The following is a 19,272-nucleotide window of genomic DNA, read 5'->3' as shown; positions in this document are numbered from 1 at the left end:
TGCATTTTTCTAACCTGCGCTGGGCTCTTACAGTGAAGGGTGGGTAAGAAATACAGCCGTACCTTGGTAGTCGAACTCCTTAGTTGTTTAACAAATTGGTTCCCGAACGTCGCAAACCTGGAAGTGAGTGTTCCGGTTTGCGAAAGTTTTTTGGAAGCCAAATGTCCGACGTGGCTTCCGATTGGCTGCTGGAAGCTATCATGTGGTGTACTGCTCATGAGTGAACCATGCCCACCTTTCTTTTCACCAGGAGAAAACAAAGCATAATTCCCGTCTTAGTATTATGTTTGAACACTATGTCTCTGCCATGATCAAGAGCAAATTTGGGCTGCAGATTATGGTTTGTTGTACATGAAACAAACCATGATCTTTGGTTAAGATGTAACACTAAGCCAGAGGATTGTGTGTTTATTGCTCTCGGCACGAGTGGAGAGGAGCGAAATGTGCCTGAGTCAGTTGTGCACGATAAGCTATGGTTTATGATGCGCTGCGACTTGTGAATGGGCCCATTGTGTTTTCTGTTTGCTGCTTTTTGTATTAAGCAGCGCTGGCTAAAGAAACCACTGCTGATTTAACGGAGGACTAAAATATCAGGGAAGAGCCTTGAAATATTGATGTGTTTGTAGAACAAAAACAGCTTGCTACTTCTGGGCTGCTTTCTTCCCGTTTCTCTGGGGGAAGCACAGCAGATGTGTGAGGAGAGAGAGAAAAAGTGTAACTGGGAAAGAAACACACAATTAAGCGATAAAATCAGTAGTCACCTCCAGACATCGTGCTGAGCGCTAGGCTGGCTGACGAACTGCTAATAACTTTTTTAAATAAAAAAACAAAACCATTCTTTCTTTGTTTATTCTGTAGCCTCAGACCATAAGGCAGACTCTCCAGAGGACACTGCAACATTACGAGCATCAAGTTATTGGGTAAGTAGAGCGCATTTCTCAAAAAATGGGAAGTGGATAGATAGATGGTGGTGACAATAAGAAGCAAATGACATTATGATTCTATGATGTTTGCTAACATGAACACCTCATAGGCGCATAGGAAGTTGTCCTTACTTGGAGACCTCAGGGATTGAACCTGGGACCTTTGACATACAAAGCTGACGCTTTGCCACTGAGCTATGGCCCTTCCCCCTTTGCGTTCTTCATTGCTAGCTTGTTACACCAATTCTCAAATGGCTGTGGTGCTGCTGTTCATATAATTCGGATGCCCACAACTGCTTAGCTTAGGCTAGCTTTTTCTTCTTCTCAACGCAGAAAGATCCGTTTATTTGTTATAAGCTACTGATACAGTTTTGTCCACAGCCAAGGAAGTTCTCTTAGGGATCATTCACACTTCTCTTTGTCCCATGATTTCTAAGGAATGGGTCCAAGAGGTGTTGTTTTTTTTTTGTCCCACCCCTTTCCCTGGGGAAACCTACTGTCTACCACTGAATCGCCACAAACGTTAACGTAACAAACGTTAAACTTAAATTAATAGGGCAGAAAACCCTCTTAGATACAGTAAAGAGTGGGTTTTCCTGGGGAAAGCAGTTCCTAGAAATCACGGGACAAACAGACGTATGGATGAGCCCTCAGTATGGGATGCATTGTAAGAAACAGAATGGGATTTAAGACTCAGCTAGGGGTGAATTTGGATTCCCTCAGGAATATGTGGAACTAGATTTTTTCTAGAAAATGAGGTGCTGGAATACACCATGAACAGCTCCCCTTTTCTCTTATAATGGTGATGGCGCCCACCTTGAGAGGTGCCAGAACTGAGTTCCAGTGAGTTCCAGCCAAAAAAATAAAATAAAAAGCCCTTTGTGGCGCTACTTCCCAGTTTTGTGAGAAGTAGCTCAGCTTATTTTATAAGTTGGGGAAAGCTTTGTGCTACTGGCTCAAAGAAATGCTGTGTGTGCTCTCAACAGCATGGGAAGGGAAAGATATGGATTGAGCTCTTGACAGGTTTTTTAAAAACATTTAGTTTTTATTATTTTGGGACTATTTTATGGAGAAACTGTATGTGGCTTGTGAATTGTATTGTATTGTAATGTTTTGTTTCAAATGCTAATGTTGCACACTTCTTGGAGTATTTGCAGAAGAGATCAATAAAGAAATCAGACCAAATAACATAACTAATTATGGGGACAGGATTACCTTTTTTTGTTTTAAAAAGGAAAAGGTAGTTGGATCCCCCCCCCCCCCGGTTCCCCGGTTCAGGATTCTGATTTTTTTTTTAGCAGAGTGTAAATACAGTCCTATGACCTTTCTGTAGAATGAATCATGTAATGGTTTATTTATAAACAGTTCAGATATATTTGCCTTGTGGAAATGATTTCAGACCTCGGCCAGACTGCCTTTCTATTGTGCTAAACGTAAGAATACATCACCTAGTCCTTGCTAGAGAGAATGTGCTACTCCAGTTAATGCTTTACATACGTGAGTAACACTGTGTTGTTAGAAAGGAAAGGAAAAACTGTGTTGATAGCCGAAAGAGTGAAGCGGAATGGTGTTGTAGCAATACAGTAAACTATGTTTATGATAATACTTTTTCTTTGGAAAAGTCCTTTCTCGTCCAGCATTCTGTTTCCACAGTGGCCAATTGTGAAGGCTTCTGGAAAGTCCACAAAGAGGACCACAGCACTCTCCTGCTTGTGTTTCCCAGTACTGCTTCTGATACTGGGATGAGTCTGATACTGATAGCTGGCCGAGTCAGCACGATGCAGATGGATGATTTACCGGGGAACTGGGGAAAGGTCTCTAGTGAGATGGGGAGGTCTTTGCCAGACTTGGGGGTGCCTGATAATGAGGATCCTGGGGAGGGGGGGGCCCTCAGCCTGCTTTCCCACCTCACCCTTGTCTATGGTGAGAGCCACAAGCCCCTCCTTCCTCTTCAGACCTGCACCACAGTACGGCTGGGTGGTATATCGATATATGTCCGAAACCAGCTTGAAGTTTACATCGTGATACCGGCAGTGGTGGAGGAAGAGGAGTGCAGGGGGAACGCACCGCCCCCAGCAGCGCGATCACGGTGGGGTGCCATCATGGCTGCCCCCTGCCCGTGCTGGGCACCACGCCCCCTCAGGCGGAGTGCCATGCCCCCAGGACACATGCCACACCCCCAGGGCTGGGGCCTGCTCTCCGCCACTGGATACCAGTTTCATAATTTTTGACCTGGCAATATATCATGATATGTGCTATGCAGAAATCACAACGTGGGGGAAACCGTGAAGCCCAAATTTCTCTCTCTCGATTCCTACAGCCCCTCTTAACTCTGTCAGATCAGCTCTCCCCTGGCTTATGCAAGGGGGGCAGCGAATCGCAAGAGCAGGCGCTGGCAAAAATCACGATGCGGGGGAAACCCGCGAAGCCAGCCAATGCCTTTACATAGCTCCATCCTTATTTCAGACATATTAATATATTGCGATGTTTAGCTGGTGATTCGGTATAGAGCAGTGTTGAAAACCAGATATCGCCCAGCCCTGCTCCACAGTGCCTTTTGCATTGCCCCTGCCCCTGGAGTCATCAGGAGCTGGGTCCGTCTAGTCCAGTAGGAAGAATGCTGTTTCCCTCATGTCCTTTCTTCCAGGCTTCTCATAGATCTGGTTGGCCACTGGAAGAACAGGATGCTGGACTTAGAGGGGCCGTTGTTCTTACACAGAGCAGATCTGGGGAGAGTGTGGGGGCACACGGAGAGAAGAGAGAGGGGAAGTTCTGTTGCGCAAATGGAAATTATTTTGCTAGTGGATCTGTTTTGTTGGCTAACGGCCCCATGTGTCTGGATACGCTTGTTGAAATAGGAAAGTTTTCAGCCAGCCTCAAAGAAGCACAGCGAAGGCAACTGCCCCATGCCATTAGATGCGGAGTTCCAGAAGGAGTGACTCCTCACGAATGAGGAGCATGAATATTGTGTGGCGCCTGGAAAACTGCAAGTGCCGCTAGTCAGATCAGAGGACGACACCCGCCTTCATTGTCTGGCCCTCTGAGCTGAATGTTATTTCCAGGGGCCTGAAGTACACATTGTTGATGCAATTGTACCAAATCCATGGGATGCTAGAGCAATTGCTGAGCGTATATCGCCTTAGAATCATAGAATTGTAGAGTTGGAAGGGACCCTGAGGGTCATCTAGTCCAACCCCCTGCAATGCAGGAATATGCAGCTGTCCCATGCGGGGGTCGAACCTGCAACCTTGGCATTATCAGCACCATGCTCTAACCAACTGAGCTATCCAGGCTTGACTGCCTTTACAATAAGACTGGCAAGCCCATAAAAACTGATCATTTGCACCAATATATAGAAACAGTACTCTGCCGCCCGCCCCACCCCCAGTTTAAAAATGGACCCAAGTAGCAGCATCAGATTATATATGGTCCAGAGATTTACCCTTAACAGCCCTGAGTAACTGCCTACGCCTTGTTTATATTGGCCACTGTACCTTTCCTATATAGTTTGGATGAAGCCTCTGCCAAGATGGGTTAAGCAGCAGTAACAAGGGGCAAATGCCAACTGCTGCCGTGGGCTCTTATGTAATTACCCGGGTGCCCTGGCAGCTTTGGCATGCTGTACAAGTCGGATCAGCTGTATGCCTAGGTGCAAAAAAATTCATCCCAGGTTTCTGAAACTCTCTAGGCTTTAGGGAGTCGCCCTTGTACACCGCATAGCCTCTTTTGTCAAGCTGAGCTGCAGCGCTGTCCTTGGTGTTAATAAGGCTGGCGCGTCTGGAGAACCCCTTGGGGTAGAGTGGGAGGGAGAGAGAGAGCTATTGCTTGGGGAGTCGCCTGTGCATCCTTACTCATAGCTTGATGCAGAATATAGAACAGATGTGGGAGAAAGGGAGTGGAAAACTTCTGGCAAAAGAGCTGCTCTTCCATTAAAGCTTGTATTCCTAAGACTCAAGGCTTGAGACAGGGAGTGTGTGTGTGTGTCTGTGCTGCCTGCAGAACTCCACCCCTTTTTCTCTCCCCTTCCTGAACCATTTAGTATGTTTTCCCCCCACAAGCTTGACCATCTCACTTGCGTGCTTCTGACTGTAGGTGATTCAATCTAATAGTGGGTTCGGGGGGGGGGTCAAATTTGGAGCAGAACAGGGCCATTCAAAACGAAGGTTCCATAGCTATGCAAAATTCTGTAAGCTTGTAAATTAAAAGATGCTGTATATGCTTTTCTGAAAACCCCTGTCTGTCATGAACCTTTTGCTTACAGAATGCTGGTAGCGATTGAGCATTTGGTGGGAGGGAGGGAGGAAGAGAATACAAAGGTCTAAAGAAACCAGGTCAGGTAAATTGTGGGAGTCTTATTGATTAAATTTACGGTTGAGAGCAGGAGGGGGAGAAGCCTAAAAAGTGGGAGACTAAGGTTGGGGGAGGATGTGTGCCGTGAGCTTTAAGAAGCTCCTTCATACACACTCATTCCACAGTTATGTTTCAAGAAGAGGGACGTGAAAACACATTTTCCCCACTCTCCAGAATTGCATGTCTCCCCCAATCATCCCCACTACATAGGGCTCATGTTTGGAGCTGGAAGCCTCCTAGTGCTGTATTACCTAGCAAGGGGAGGTCATGGGGAGTGGTCCTTTTACCCTCCCTCCTCATCAAACTCCTCCAAAAGGTCTGAACAGCACTCCGAGATTACTGTTCCAGGTTGTTTGGAGTCCTCTTAGACGACTGGATGCACTACAACATTATGTTGCAGGTCCTGCTAGTTATTTATGAGATTTATATAGCCCCAGTGCCCAGTCCTTGGGCAGCGGCTCTAACTAATCATTTATTGCTGCTTTCTGTTCCCAGTCCTTTAGCCAGTCGCCAGTCAATGAGAGCACATTTCCTCTTATCCCTTGACTGCTAAGTTTACACATAGCCTTTGAGGAGGGATGTTTTGGAAGTCCAAAGTTCCTGGGTTACTCCCATCTGGCATGCTTTAATAACTCAAAATGTGGACGTGGCAGAACTTAACCTTTGAAGAAGCCATGCTGATTCTTCCTTCTGTACGTTCAGTCATTCTAGATGCCTAGTTTATTTTTGTTTTGTTTTCATGCACCACTTTTGTGTTTCTTTCTAGTTACAGGGATGCTGAAAAGAACTTCCACAATCTCTCCAACCGGTGCTCCTATGCAGACCGCCCTGGCAACGACGAAACTGAAGATGTCTCAGGAATCCTCCAGTGTACAGCAAATATACTCGGTACCGTGTACATTTGTGTCATTAGCAGAAGACATTTTTCTGAATTTCCCTTCTTGTTTTCTGAGCTTTCCCTTTCTCGGAGGCCCATTCTGCAGAGTTCAGCTTGGTAATGCTGAGGTTGCTTCCATGCAGCTATAATCATTGCCTTATAGTCCAACGTTATGTTCCCAACTGTTAGTGGTTAGCTAGATGCCTCTCGGAATTGGGGCAGAAAAGCAGCCGCCCTCCTCAGTTGTCATCTCCCCACGTTTCAAAGTAGACCAACATATTTGACCCCACTAATAAAATCCCAAGCCTGATGTCCAAACATCTACTGGGTCCTGATGCATATAGACACACCCCATTGGAGTAAGAGACCTGATTTGTAAAGGATGCTATCTGAGCATTCCCCATTATGTACACGGTGTACATGCCATGGCTTTGCAGAGAATGCAACAGCCTCAGCTTATGCTTTGGGGCTCTATATTGCATTGCTGGATCAGGGCATAGCTGCCCACTCTTGTGGTGCAAAGCCTGGATAGATTATTTAGTTTTTTGGATGCAATCTACTGCTTGTAAATGGTGTTGCTTGTTGTCAAGAAGTTGTGGGTCAGATAATAGGTGAGCTTCTCTCAAAAAGCTCCTTCAGATTCTTATACATGTGCTCTAAACGTTCTAGGGCTGGAAGAGTTTTGCTTCTCCTTGGTGAAATGTTCAAAGTTAGAAGCTATGGGATTTTGCTACTGTGGGTGGTGGAAAGCTCACTCCCATTCCATCCTAACTGTGCTCTGTCGGTCCTTGTTGTCTGTCTTCCATTCTGCATGATTAGAGGCCTTTTCAAGTGTTCCCCTCTCTAGTTCTGTAAGCAGGCATTCCTTCCAGGCACCCTGTTTTTGCACTTCACTTTGAGTGTGTCCCCTTCTTCACCTGGGTGTCTCTTAGCCCGTTTCCTTCCTCTCCTTCCTCTTTTATTGCCCTCTCCAGTGCCTACACCTTTCTTCTCCCAAACTGCAGAGTCTCTGCTCTCTAGATGCTACAGCGACCTCTAGAGGGCCACAGGTTCCTCGGCCCTACTCTTCTGAGGGAGAAATTCTTGGCAGGTTGCTCATTTAGTGCCTTTCCAGGAATTTGCAAGCAGCTAAAACATCTCTCCCCACCCCCTCCGCAATTGTGCTTTGTGATTCTCACACTTTAACATTATAGTGTGTCGAAAGCTGTGCAAGGAAATTCTCGCTGTTTGCTAATATCTTTGCCTCTTGCATGCGTATTTTTAAGGGTGCAAATTTCACCACCAAATAGCTCCCCACCCCAAGTTGTGTCTTGCAAAGACCCTTGAAGATTTCTATCACGTGTTTGTCCCTTAGGAGCTGGCCTGTTCTATTTCACAGCCCATGTTTTCCAATCCTGCCCATAGGTGTAGAATGTTGTCACTGTGGCGGCTCGCTGGAAAAGATTAACTGGGCTGAGTCATGAGATTTATTGGAAAAAAATCTTGTGCAAAGGAACAGGTGTGGGGGAAAGTCTGCAGCAACATTTCTACATGTATGGATCTCTTTCTCCATCGCTTGCAGTTGGAGTCAATCCCATGCACAAGTCCTGGATTAGGAAACGGGTGGGGATGAGATAGAAATATTTGATTACGGGGATATTAAACTACTATGTTAAAGTACAAAAAAAATTATGTGTTTATTAAATATATATCCTGCACTTCCTCCAAAAGTACCCTTGGGCGGCAGCACATGATTGCAGGTAGAGATATAATTGCAGTAACTGGCATTCCTGGTCCAGGGGAGACGTAATATTGACTTCCTGCAAACTGGTGTTTTGTTAAATCAGGAACCAGCTTTGTGAAAGCATGCTTCTACCCTTTCCCTTCCGAATGTTAAGCATGGTTTCACTTTCTTTGTGCTATGTTTGAAGTGGGGGTGGTCAAGCTTGGACACCTTGATTCTTCCATGTGTTTTTAAACTTATTTAAGAAACTTATATCCCATCGTTTCCACCGTTATGGTCTCCGAGGCTTAACAGTGTGAAAACGTAATTAAAAATACCCACAACAACAGATTAAAGCAAAGCAACCTTAAAAACCAAAGCCAGCAAGATGCTGCCTTTAAAGCAGGTTGATTTATTATTACGAAAAGTTCTAGTCAATAGGGTAGACTTAACCTGACATCTAAAGCTAAAAAGGGATGTTTTCAGGAGCCTGTGTGGGGAGGGAGTTCTATAACTCATAGACCACCACAGAAAAGCCACCCAGTAACCATAGAAGGGCCTGTGGCAGTAGTAGCCTTCAGATAACATTGGACTCCAACTCCCATCAGCCCTATCCAGCACAGCCAATTGTCACAGATGATGGAGGTTGTAGTCCAGCAACTTCTGGAGGGGGGACCACTTTGGCCTTCCCATTATATGATAACCTCACTCGACGGACTGATTTGTATAGGGCAGGGTTTCCCAAACTTGGGTCTCTAGCTGTTTTTGGACTACAACTCCCATCATCCCTAGGTAGCAGGAACAGTGGTCAGGGATGATGGGAACGGTAGTCCAAAAACAGCTGGAGACCCAAGTTTGGGAAACCCTGGTAGAGGAGAAGGCAGTGCATTTTTAAATTACTGGGGGATAGCTTTGCTGCAAGGCCTTATGAAGCCATTTACGCTGTAAGTGTTGAGCTTCATTTGGGGTCTGCATTGGGATTATAATCTTTTTCTCCCTGCGGATATGGACAAATAATTCCCACCCTCCCACATCAACCCTACCCTATTGTTTCTTGCCTGCGGGCACAAACTTTTTAATTGCACTCCTCTCCCAAGTTCAGAAGACAATGTGCCATCCAGATTGTGCAACATTTCTTACTTCTCCATTGGGATTCCACTGATATCATTGGGGCTGCTGAATATTTATACCAAGTAGCTAATTCATACCCTTAGGAAATAAATATTCTGGTATAAACGGATGACGTGGTCTTTTGCTGTTGTTTTCATTCTTGGATAATTATTTGTTAACGTTTTATTTAGGGAGATTCTGGAGGGGGGGTGGGCGTGGTAGATGTTGTGGTCGGTTCTGCAAGCTTCCTTCCTGCATGGTGTTCTCTCAGCGTGGAGAGAATACCAGCAGGTTGCGTATGAAAACTGCAACCTGTTCAGCAGCAGATGGGACCAGAGCCAATGATAGGCAGAGCCAACTAATTGTGGTGTTTTCTCCATCATCTTAAGGGCCATGGCCCAGTGGTAGATCATCCGTCTTGCATGCAGAAGGCCCCAGGTGTAAGCTGTGGGAATTTGCACTTGCAAGGAAACCTATACAGTGCCTCCTGATTGCCAGAAGACAAGAAAGAGAGAGAGAGACATTCTTAGCAGATTGGCGGATGTTCCTAACTTAAGCAAATAAGTCTACCAATGAAAGACCTGTGCCAGTCACCTTTGAATGCATGGCTGCATAATTGTGTGACTAATAATAATAATAATAATAATAATAATAATAATAATTTATTATTTATACCCCACCCATCTGGCTTGGCTTCCCCAGCCACTCTGGGCGGCTTCCAACAAAATATTAAAATACCGTAGTACATCATACATTAAAAGCTTCCCTAAACAGGGCTGCCTTCAGATGTCTTCTAAATGTCAGGTAGTTGTTTATCTCTTTGACATCTGGTGGGAGGGCGTTCCACGGGGCGGGTGCCACTCCTGAGAAGGACCTTTGCCTGGTCCACTGTAACTTGGCTTCTCACAGTGAGGGACCCACCAGAAGGCCCTCAGCACTGGACCTCAGTGTCAGGGTAGAACGATGGGGGTGGAGACGCTCCTTCATATATACTGGACCGAGGCGGTTTAGGGCTTTAAAGGTCAGCACGAACACTTTGAATTGTGCTTGGAAACGTAAGACTTGGTTAATGTAAATGCCCCCCCCCAACGTTTTCCTCCTCCAGTTCACGTTGTTGGTCCATTGAGCTCAGTACTGTCTGCACAGATTGGCAGCAGCTCTCCAGAGTTTCAGACATGGAGTCTTTCTAAGGCCTACCTGGAGCTGCCAGGGATTGAACACTTCTGCATGCAAAGGAAAGGCTTTACCTCTGAGACTATGCTCCTTCCTCAAGGCCACTGAGGGCCGGTGCTGTTTGGCAGGTAGTTTTATTTTTTCCTGCCCTAGATATCCTTGCTAAGTTAAAGGAAGGCTGGCATTAGCAGAGAGTGGGAGGGAGGGTCTCCATGGAGACTGGACCTTTGGAAACCCTTCTCAACATTCCTTGCCCTGTTAGGCAAGAAGCTGCCTGCAGAACACTTGCAAATGTCAAAGCCATGGCTAGAAAGATATTTGGTGGTTCCTAGGAAACTTCAGTTTTCCCCTTCTTGCTGCTTCTGAGCACAGAAGACTCTGTTCAGCTTAAGAGATAACAGCGACCGGAGGGTCAAATGCTCAACAGAGCCACTCCTCAGACTGCAAATGACAAAGCAGTCATCTTATAGCAGGCTGTCCTTTAGCAGTCACCTTTTAAGGTAATAGCCTACCCAAGCCAGACAACATTTGGTGCACATTGTCATTCAGTGGTCTCTTATTTGACAGTGTCAGCTCTTGCTATTCCGAACATTTTCTTAATCATAAGCATGAGCTTCTGTGACAAGAGCTTGAAAAGGTTGCATACATTTTTGTTTTAAATTATAGCTTGCTGGTACTGTCGTCTATCTAATCACTATCTTCCTGGTGGGTAGTGCTTGAGGATAGTGTGGAAAACGCTGTTCTCGGTTCTCTGAGCAATACAGGAGGAGAAGGGTGTTGGGTAGGAGATTTCATCTCCTTCATTGGTCCTCTAGCAATTGGTATGTAACCCTAGCTCAGTCTGAGGTCCACCTCACATACAAAGACAATAGACTGGAGATCAACTCATCACATCTGGCCTCCTATGGAGCACTGCCTGGCTTCCCAAATTGCTAACTTACAGTGCAATCCTAACCATGTCTACTCAGTCCTATTGAATTCAGTGGGGCATATTCCCAGGTTAAGTGGGTTTAGGATTGTGGCTCTGGTAAAGAGAGAGAGATATGTGGAGGGCGTTGTGTCTGTGATAACAAAATGTGCAATCAGTTTACTTTCTGGTCAGGTCCAGCCCTACCAATAGCAGGGTGAGTCAGTCACCTTGTGTGACAGGAATTAGAGGGCACCGGTGGTAGCCCTCCTAGGTTTCTGTGTGCCACAAATCTCTAGCTGTGTGTGCCACAGGCCTGCCATACACCTCTTAAACTAGCCTGTTGCTGTCCGGTGCATTGAAGTCATATTCAAATGCCAGTCCAGTCAGCTTCTGTACATGGAATGTGGGCAGGGCGCCATCTTGTCCTTCACCTCAGGCAGCAAAATGTACTGGGCCTGGCCCAGTTGGAGGGATAAGGAATTCAGGCCTTGGTCCTCTGCCCCTTTCCATTTGCAGAACCTAAAAAGAGCATAGTCTCCAACCAACCATTAAAACCATATTCTTCAATAGGTGGCCATAGGTCTCATCACTCCTGCCAAACTTGACTTAGTAGCCCCCTGAATTGGCCCACTTCCCGTCCCCCAATGCCACTGCTGTGCAACAGTGGTCCCTTGCTGATATGTGCTATCCGTTGCTGTGCAGGCTTGAAGTTTGAAGAACTGCAGGAGAAATTTGGGGCCGAATTCTTCAACATCTGCTTTGACGAGAACGAGCGGGTCCTCCGAGCCGTGGGTGGCACCTTGCAAGATTTCTTCAATGGCTTTGACGCTTTGCTGGAGCACATCAGGACTTCGTTTGGAAGGCAGGCCACTTCGGAATCCCCTTCTTTCCTATGCAAAGAGCTCCCCGAAGGCAACCTGATGCTCCACTACTTCCACCCTCATCAGATTGTTGGTTTCGCCATGGTGGGAATGGTCAAGGCGGCGGCCAGGAAAATCTACCAACTGGAAGTCGAAGTGGAGCCGATTGCAAACGACAAGTTGTGCCCCGAGGATTCAAACCCAGGCAACTGCAGCTGCCTCACTTTCGTCATCAAAGAGCGCGAAAATGCAAACATCACAAAAGCACTTCCTCTAGGCACTTCCCAGTCCCCCTCGGACCTGAGGATAAGTATCAGCAACTTCTGCCGCGCTTTCCCCTTCCACTTGATGTTTGATCCCAGCATGCTAGTGCTGCAGTTAGGGGAAGGGCTTCGCAAACAGCTCCGATGCGATGCTCACAAGACGCTGAGGTTCCAAGACTGTTTCGAGATCGTTTCCCCAAAGATCGGCGCCACGTTTGAGCGAGTCCTCCTGAGGCTGTCGACACCCTTCGTGATCCGAACCAAACTTGAAGCGTCTGGCTCTGAAAATAAAGACAAGGTAATAACGTTACGTTTAGCCTGCTTAAAAAAAAGGTTTGTTGGCAGATCAAGGAGTCTTCTAGCAAGCACGATCCGTAAAACTGAGGGGGAAACATCATTTCGTAAGGGCCAAATTAGACAAAACATTGGGCGATCTGTGGATCTCATAATGATCCCCTGGGGTGATAGGCACTGTTCTCTGCTTTACACTGCTGGAGTCGTTTTACGGAGTATTACTTCTCCTCCCGTCTCCTCCTTCAGATACTTTCCCTCACCTAAATAGTTTAAATATGAACAAATTAATTTTCACTGATGAAAGGCTTTTAATAAATAGCTTTACTCAGGAGAGCTTTTAAAATCCATATGTATTTTTTCACCTTATGAAATCAACAGGTCTGATGCTAGCCAAGTCATTTAATATCATAACTCATAGCCCTGAATTGTTGTTTGTTTGTTTGTTTGTTGTTTTATTTTGTCCCATTTAAAATTCAAATGGAATGGCCTGAAGGTTATTGGACCATGAGGGACATCTGCCAGGTATAATTTCGGGGCTCTAATTCTTCCTTCATTCACAATCACTGAACAACGATGACAACAACAACAACAACAACAACAAACTTGACACTTGGCTGTTGTCTGCAGCCTTTGTATAAAAATCCCAGATTCAAATTCTGGATGTTTTGTCCCTTCCTTCTCCCCCCCAATATTCCTCACGCTTAGTTGTCAAAACTTGTTTAGACTCTGATGGTTTCCAAAATGAATTACGTTGGCTAATTTGACAGCTGTCAGTGGCTGTAAATGAGAAAAGTGAAAGAATAGATGGCAACGTGGTTTTTTTTAAATAAAAAAATCACCCAACACACTAATGGTTGTGCTTCATTGAACTTTAATAGCATCTTGGATAGCCACTTAGCATTTTTAATTAGGGATATGCAAAGCTTTCCCTATTAATTCCAGTGATGCTGAACATTGCCTGTTGTTTGGATTTACTTGGGAAAGCAGGTATATATTTTTCACAAGGGAACAAGTTTTTTTAATTGTTAGTTTGCATGTTACTTTGCATCCTAGCATGAGTGCCCATTGGAGGAAAAAGGTGGGAGAATAATGCAATTAAAAGTTTCCCCATTCAAAGTAAGAACTGATTTGCTTTCACTTATGTTCTGGTGTAATGTCAACTGCTTTCTTTGCTTATTGTCATTCCCTATTGATGTGTTGCATGTCTTGCTCTTGAGAAACGTGTCAGCTGCTTCACAAAAGACATGCCTATTGCACACCCTTCTCTGTTGCCTGTAATTGGAAGCTGTTGTGAAATATCCAGTGGAAAGTTATTATTTCTTTGCAACTTTATAATTACTATTAAAAGGATCTACAATTACTATTTAAAGGATCTACAAATAAGAGTTCAGAAACTCTTTATCTGCAGTACTTTTCTGCAAAGATGCAGTTACAGCTTCTGAATACAGAGATTGCAAAAAAAAATTCCATTCCTGTTTTATTAGTTTTTTTTTGAGGTATGTCAATAAAAACATTATTGTTATTTGCAGACTTTTGTGATTAAATAGTGCATAACAACAACCTCAGATCGACGAGATTGATCTGTTCTTTGTTGATCAACTTAGAACCTGAGGACCCAAAAATGAAGTGAAATGCAGAAAGAAGTATATTTGGAGCAAATCATGCCTTTACCTTCCTGGGTTTAGAATTGATAAAAGTTATATATTCACTCATGGCCTGGTTCGAAAATCTGAAGTAGCAAAAAACCAAGACCTTCATTTGTATATATTTCTATTTTGTATGTATATATTTCTATATTTTTGTATGTATAGATTTCTATTTTGTTTGCCTTTTCTTTTCTTTTCTTTTGCCATCCGAAGCTAAGAAATAAGGTGCAAAGGCTGGAGAGGAAGAAACTTATTGCCATATTTCCTCCTATTAACTACTGGCCCGAAACTTATTGCCATATTTCCTCCTATTAACTACTGGCCCGTTAGGGCTTCTGGGAAGGGATATGATGTCATTTCCTTTTCTTTTTCTGGGATGTTGTATATTCAAAAGGAAACTGAAATTACATTGCTTTCCTTCCCAGGAACAGTTGAGGTTTCAGTTGGCTGCAGCAAAGACAATTTTAGGGTGGTGCAACCACTGTGGTTGCAGGGGGCACCAAAACAAAGCTGTAGAGGTAGCATTGAGAGGCAGGAGGTGCCCAATTTTAGTGTCACACAGGTTGTCACTGAAATTTGAGAGCCCAAAGTCCGCCATTGTGCACAGCAGCAGTGAACCTAAACTTGCAGTTAGGGATGTGGGAGAAATTAGATTTGTTTGCTTTTCAATGAGAAGCTACCTAATTCACACTTCCCGAAGCAACATGCACACAGAAACACAATTATCCTTTGAAGAATTCAAGCGTCTCTGAATTGTGCAATGCAGGTCTCCAAACAAATGTAACATGCCCTGGGACGTGAGGATGAAGGGTGGGTAAATATTATTATGACTATTAATGACAACAACTACCGGTGTGCAAATATTGCATTGTATTGGGGGAAAGTGTACATTAAAAAATGCATATATTTAGTGAACATTACATACAAAAAAAGGACCGTATTAGGGAATCGGCTTGTAACTGTTAAGTTGTGGGTGAACATATCAGATGACACAGCGATTCTTCAAACAGCTCTTGTTTATTCACAGGCCAGAACAGAACTGAACTGAAGGATTCAGTCAGCCTGCTTATATAGAGCTCCAGTACAATGTAACTGTAACAATTTTCTAAAACTATCCAATCACTGAACGTCACTTTCGATCCCTTATTTGCATAACTATCTACAGTATCCCCCTGCTGGCCCAGGGTGAGAACTTCAGTACATAACAGTAACAATATGTGTATTGGTTGAAACTACATATAAAAATGTGTTTGTTAGGAGAAACACGCAGTAAAATGGTGGTGAGTTTTCACGAGCATTTGTAAAAAGAAGAAGAATGGCAAAAAGCTACAGAAGTGTGGAAAATTGAATTTAAAATTGGGGGGAAATGACACACAGAGAAATTGAAATGGACTGATTTGTCCGTCTCTGGTAGCAATGGCAGTGCAGCTTAGCTGCCAACTTGCTTTTATTTAAGTAGAAGGAAAAGAAGAGAAACACATCCCTAACGCCACCCACTCTGTCGCCTGCAGAGCTTAGGGCCTGGGGAGAAGAAGCAGGGCCCTGTAGGTCATTCCTTAACAATACCCCTGGGGCCGCCAGTCCAATCCAGTCTGCTATTCCTTCACTTTATTCAGAAGCACTTGTGCTGCAGACTCAGGCACAGAGGCCTCCTCTGAGGGAGGATGATTCTTCCGGCTCCTGGCATGAGCATCTCTCATAGTTTGTTCAGGGACTCTGCCACCTCCTTAGTTACGTGCCTTGGGCTGTGTGGGTCTCTGCTCAGGCTCAGCTTCCCGACTGGAAGGTGACAGGCCTGTGGATTCTCAGGGAGATGCAGTATACTCCGAATGGCATATACTTCATGAGGGCATGATTGGATCGTGCCAACATCATGATACAGCCGAAATAACCTGCCCTCAGAGGAGACAGTTTGGATGAAAAACAAGCCGAAAGGTATTTCCTCACTAGAAATCTGCTATATGTTTTGGAAAGTTGTTTGTCTTTCTGTTCTCTTACAATATTGCAACCAGAATTGTTGATACTCTTATTATTTGTTGAATTTATATTATATACCGGAGGTGTCAGGGCAGTTCACAGAATAAAATCGAAATATAAAACCACAAAATACATAATCAAAATAAAAGCAACAACCCAATAACACCCCTCCCCCCCAAATAAAACCCCACCACATTTTAAAAGGGCATAGGGTTTCAATAAAATCAAACAAAGGCTTGGTTAAAAAGGAACGTTTTTGCCTGGCGCCTAAAGGTGTATAATGAAGAATTAGGTTTTGTCTGTGTCTGGGTATGATTTGACTCCATTTTGAATCAAGATGGCAGGTTGAATCTTTTAAGAATGGCACTGATTTTAACCAATGATTTCAAACTTCGCTGCTTTGTTGTTGTTGTTGTTGTTGTTGTTGTTGTTGTTGTTGTTTTGGCTTCTTAGAATCGCTGGGCATTTCTGGATTTTATTTAAGTTCCACATATGCATACACACACCCCCCCTCACATTTTATTTTGAGGCTTTTTTCTTTTCCAAATCCCTACTCAGGCATGAAAACACTTGAGGGCCCTTTTCTCTCTGTCTCTGTCTCTCTGCCTGATTTATCTTGTTGGGAGTTAAACTTGGGGAAAGCGAGCTATATGCAGTGCCTTGATCTCTTGAAGAGCAGTGGGAGATTAATGCAATACATGAATAAAAACAATTGGTACAGCACACTGACATACCTAGTAGCAGAATCTTGAGTTTAAATAACTGTTGCATTGGAGCGATAATCTTACATATTATATTAGAGGCCCATAAAGGGGATTCGAGAGAGCTTTTACACCTTGCTACTCATTTTAAAAATGCCAAAAGGAAAGAGCTTGTTCTACTGTTAAGTGTTTCCAGGAGAAGCTTCATGAAAATTCGTAGAAAGTTGTACAATCATGATGGGGAGAAATATTACGCTGCCGGAGGGCTGAGGGTGGAAGCACCGCCATCAAAACTGACGTTGAGCAGACTCACAATTTCATTTAACGTTCGCTCAAATGTGTGTCCTTGTCTCTTAGCTGGAATGCTAAACATTAAAAAGAGCCTCAGATTTCCCTCACCCGACAGGTCTTTCATCCTTGTAGTCTCTGTTTGTGAACCATGAAGAATTCAGTTCTCCAGTATTGGGCCAACATTCTGTTCTCTCACTTGAACACAGAGTCTCTGGCACTGAGCTCTGGGAATATGGGGGACGAAATGGCACATGATGCTTTAGCCATCCAACTAGCGCTCTTAAGATCTGAGATCTTTCTGCTTCGATCCGACGGTGGCAGTTTAGAAAGGCCCCTGCTCTGTGCTTTGTGGGCCATTTGGGAAATGGGTTGAAATTACAGAGGCCCTTGGGTATGTTGGGAATAGAACACTTTCAGACCCGTAAACGGTCTCTCAAAAATAAGCATTGCCTTCACTCAGAGCCCAGTTCTCCCCACTGTGTCAAATGTTCACTTATGGATAATTAAGTGTGATGTGTCCAGTGACGGCAGGGGGTGGTACGAAATGGTGGGAGAAATGTCACGCTGTCCAGCCCAGGCTGTTACTAATAAGAAAGGCTTGGCAGGCTTTGAGGGTTTCATATTTTTGGCTTAAGCAGTCCATTAAAATAAATAATAAAACAAAATGCTCCGTTGCGTGTACTTCTCCACCAGGAACAGAAGCGGGAGAGATTTGAAATTGGTCAAATAATTGTTGAGCATCTAAAGCATTCATTTATGAGAATGGCAACAAAGATCAGGGCACTACCAATTATAGCAACTGCTCTTTTGTAGAACAGAGCTTGCAACGTCTACTTAATTATTTTCGAAAGCAGTGAAGGTGGGTAGTGGGCCTGAGCTGCTCTCCAAAACACAGTCGCTCAAAAGCAGTGAACATACACTTAAATAAGTCTGGATAGGACTATGGCAGCCACTCAAATTATTCCAGATTTTGCAACTCTGTCTTGTGCATGTTTACTCAGAAGTAAAACAACAACAACAACAACTAACTAAAGTCTGAAGATTAGAATTCACAAAACACTGGGCTTTCAGACTTGCCTTGCTTGTAAGTTCTGGACTGCAATTCATTTGAAGCATAGCCAGCCTTTCGCAAAGCTTATCTTATGCGGCAGACCCCAATCCTACTATGATTATGCAGAAATGTGGAGATTACTCACCTCCTTTTCCATTGCTGACTCTGTTGCTCTCTTTCTGCCTTTATTTTCTCTGCACTGCGAGTTTCTAAAAATGGATCTGGATGCCCACACTAGAGCTAAGCTTGAATGTAGAGCTGGAATAAGTATCTATCTAATCTTACATCTTCTCCTATTGATCTCAATGGTGCTTACTTTCAAATAACCCAACAAGTTGTGGGAAAAGTTGGCCACTGATCAGTCTTTTTCGTTCCTCTGATTATCTATACATTGCCATTATACTTTTCTCATGGATATTAACTAGCATCCTCAATCAATCAATCCTCAATTAAGATGCAGAGTTATATGCACAGATAATTGACATTTCTGCCCCTTTTGTCCACTTCCCTTTTCAACCCTCTGTTTTATCTTATTTCTTTTATTTTTCTCTGCCTCTCTGAAGAAGCATGATTGTTTTAAATGTTTTTTATTGCATATGTGATAGGCACATTGCATTCTATAGTGTAAATATTTTTCATCTTTCTATATATAGATAAATAAAACCTCATCTACACTGTCAGCGTAGGAACTTAGCTTTGATTGATCTCACAGTGCCTTGAGCAATACATATCCTTGAAGTCTGAGGCTGAGGTCTGTTAAGGGTGCTTGGAATTGTAGCTCTTTGAAGGCTAAACTACAGTTCCCATGCTTCTCTTGGAGAAAATCTTCTGTGTTAAACGTATGGTGTGTACACAGACTGAGTTTGACTAAGCAAGGTTGATTAAACCCTGGAAGAATTGCTTTTGTTTCCTTTTCTGGTTTTTACTGGAGCTTAATAAAATAGTGCTACACCTGAAGTCTTTAGCTTCTGTAGGGTTGCTTTACTTGTGCATTCATTTGCCATTCAGTGAAGCCATGACCTGGAAAATCCTATAAGCTTTATCTTTCTCCTGTGTGTATAATTTTTAAGCTTCTTTCCTGTAGTTAATGTAGCGCTAGGGAAATACCCAAAAAATTGCCATCTAATTAAGAGTAAGCAGTGAC

At 43.9% G+C, this 19,272-nt stretch overlaps 1 protein-coding gene across 2 annotated transcripts in view; it reads left to right on the top strand.

The window, feature by feature from the left end:
• The window catches only part of GUCY1A2 (guanylate cyclase 1 soluble subunit alpha 2), a 146,737-nt gene that overhangs the window by 20,793 nt on the left and 106,672 nt on the right, over nucleotides 1–19,272 (top strand). For both annotated transcript variants that reach the window (XM_081002045.1, XM_081002046.1), the window contains exons 2-4: nucleotides 859–920; nucleotides 6,040–6,161; nucleotides 11,748–12,466. In XM_081002045.1, coding sequence (XP_080858171.1) covers nucleotides 859–920; nucleotides 6,040–6,161; nucleotides 11,748–12,466 — 903 coding nt within the window. The remainder of the gene's footprint in view (nucleotides 1–858; nucleotides 921–6,039; nucleotides 6,162–11,747; nucleotides 12,467–19,272) is intronic.

The sequence above is a fragment of the Podarcis pityusensis genome (genome assembly GCF_964106645.2).
Source record: "Podarcis pityusensis genome assembly, chromosome: 4".
NCBI lineage: Eukaryota > Metazoa > Chordata > Lepidosauria > Squamata > Lacertidae > Podarcis > Podarcis pityusensis.
The sequence above is the reverse complement of the archived record's forward strand: the minus strand, read 5'-3'. Positions and strand labels throughout refer to the sequence as shown.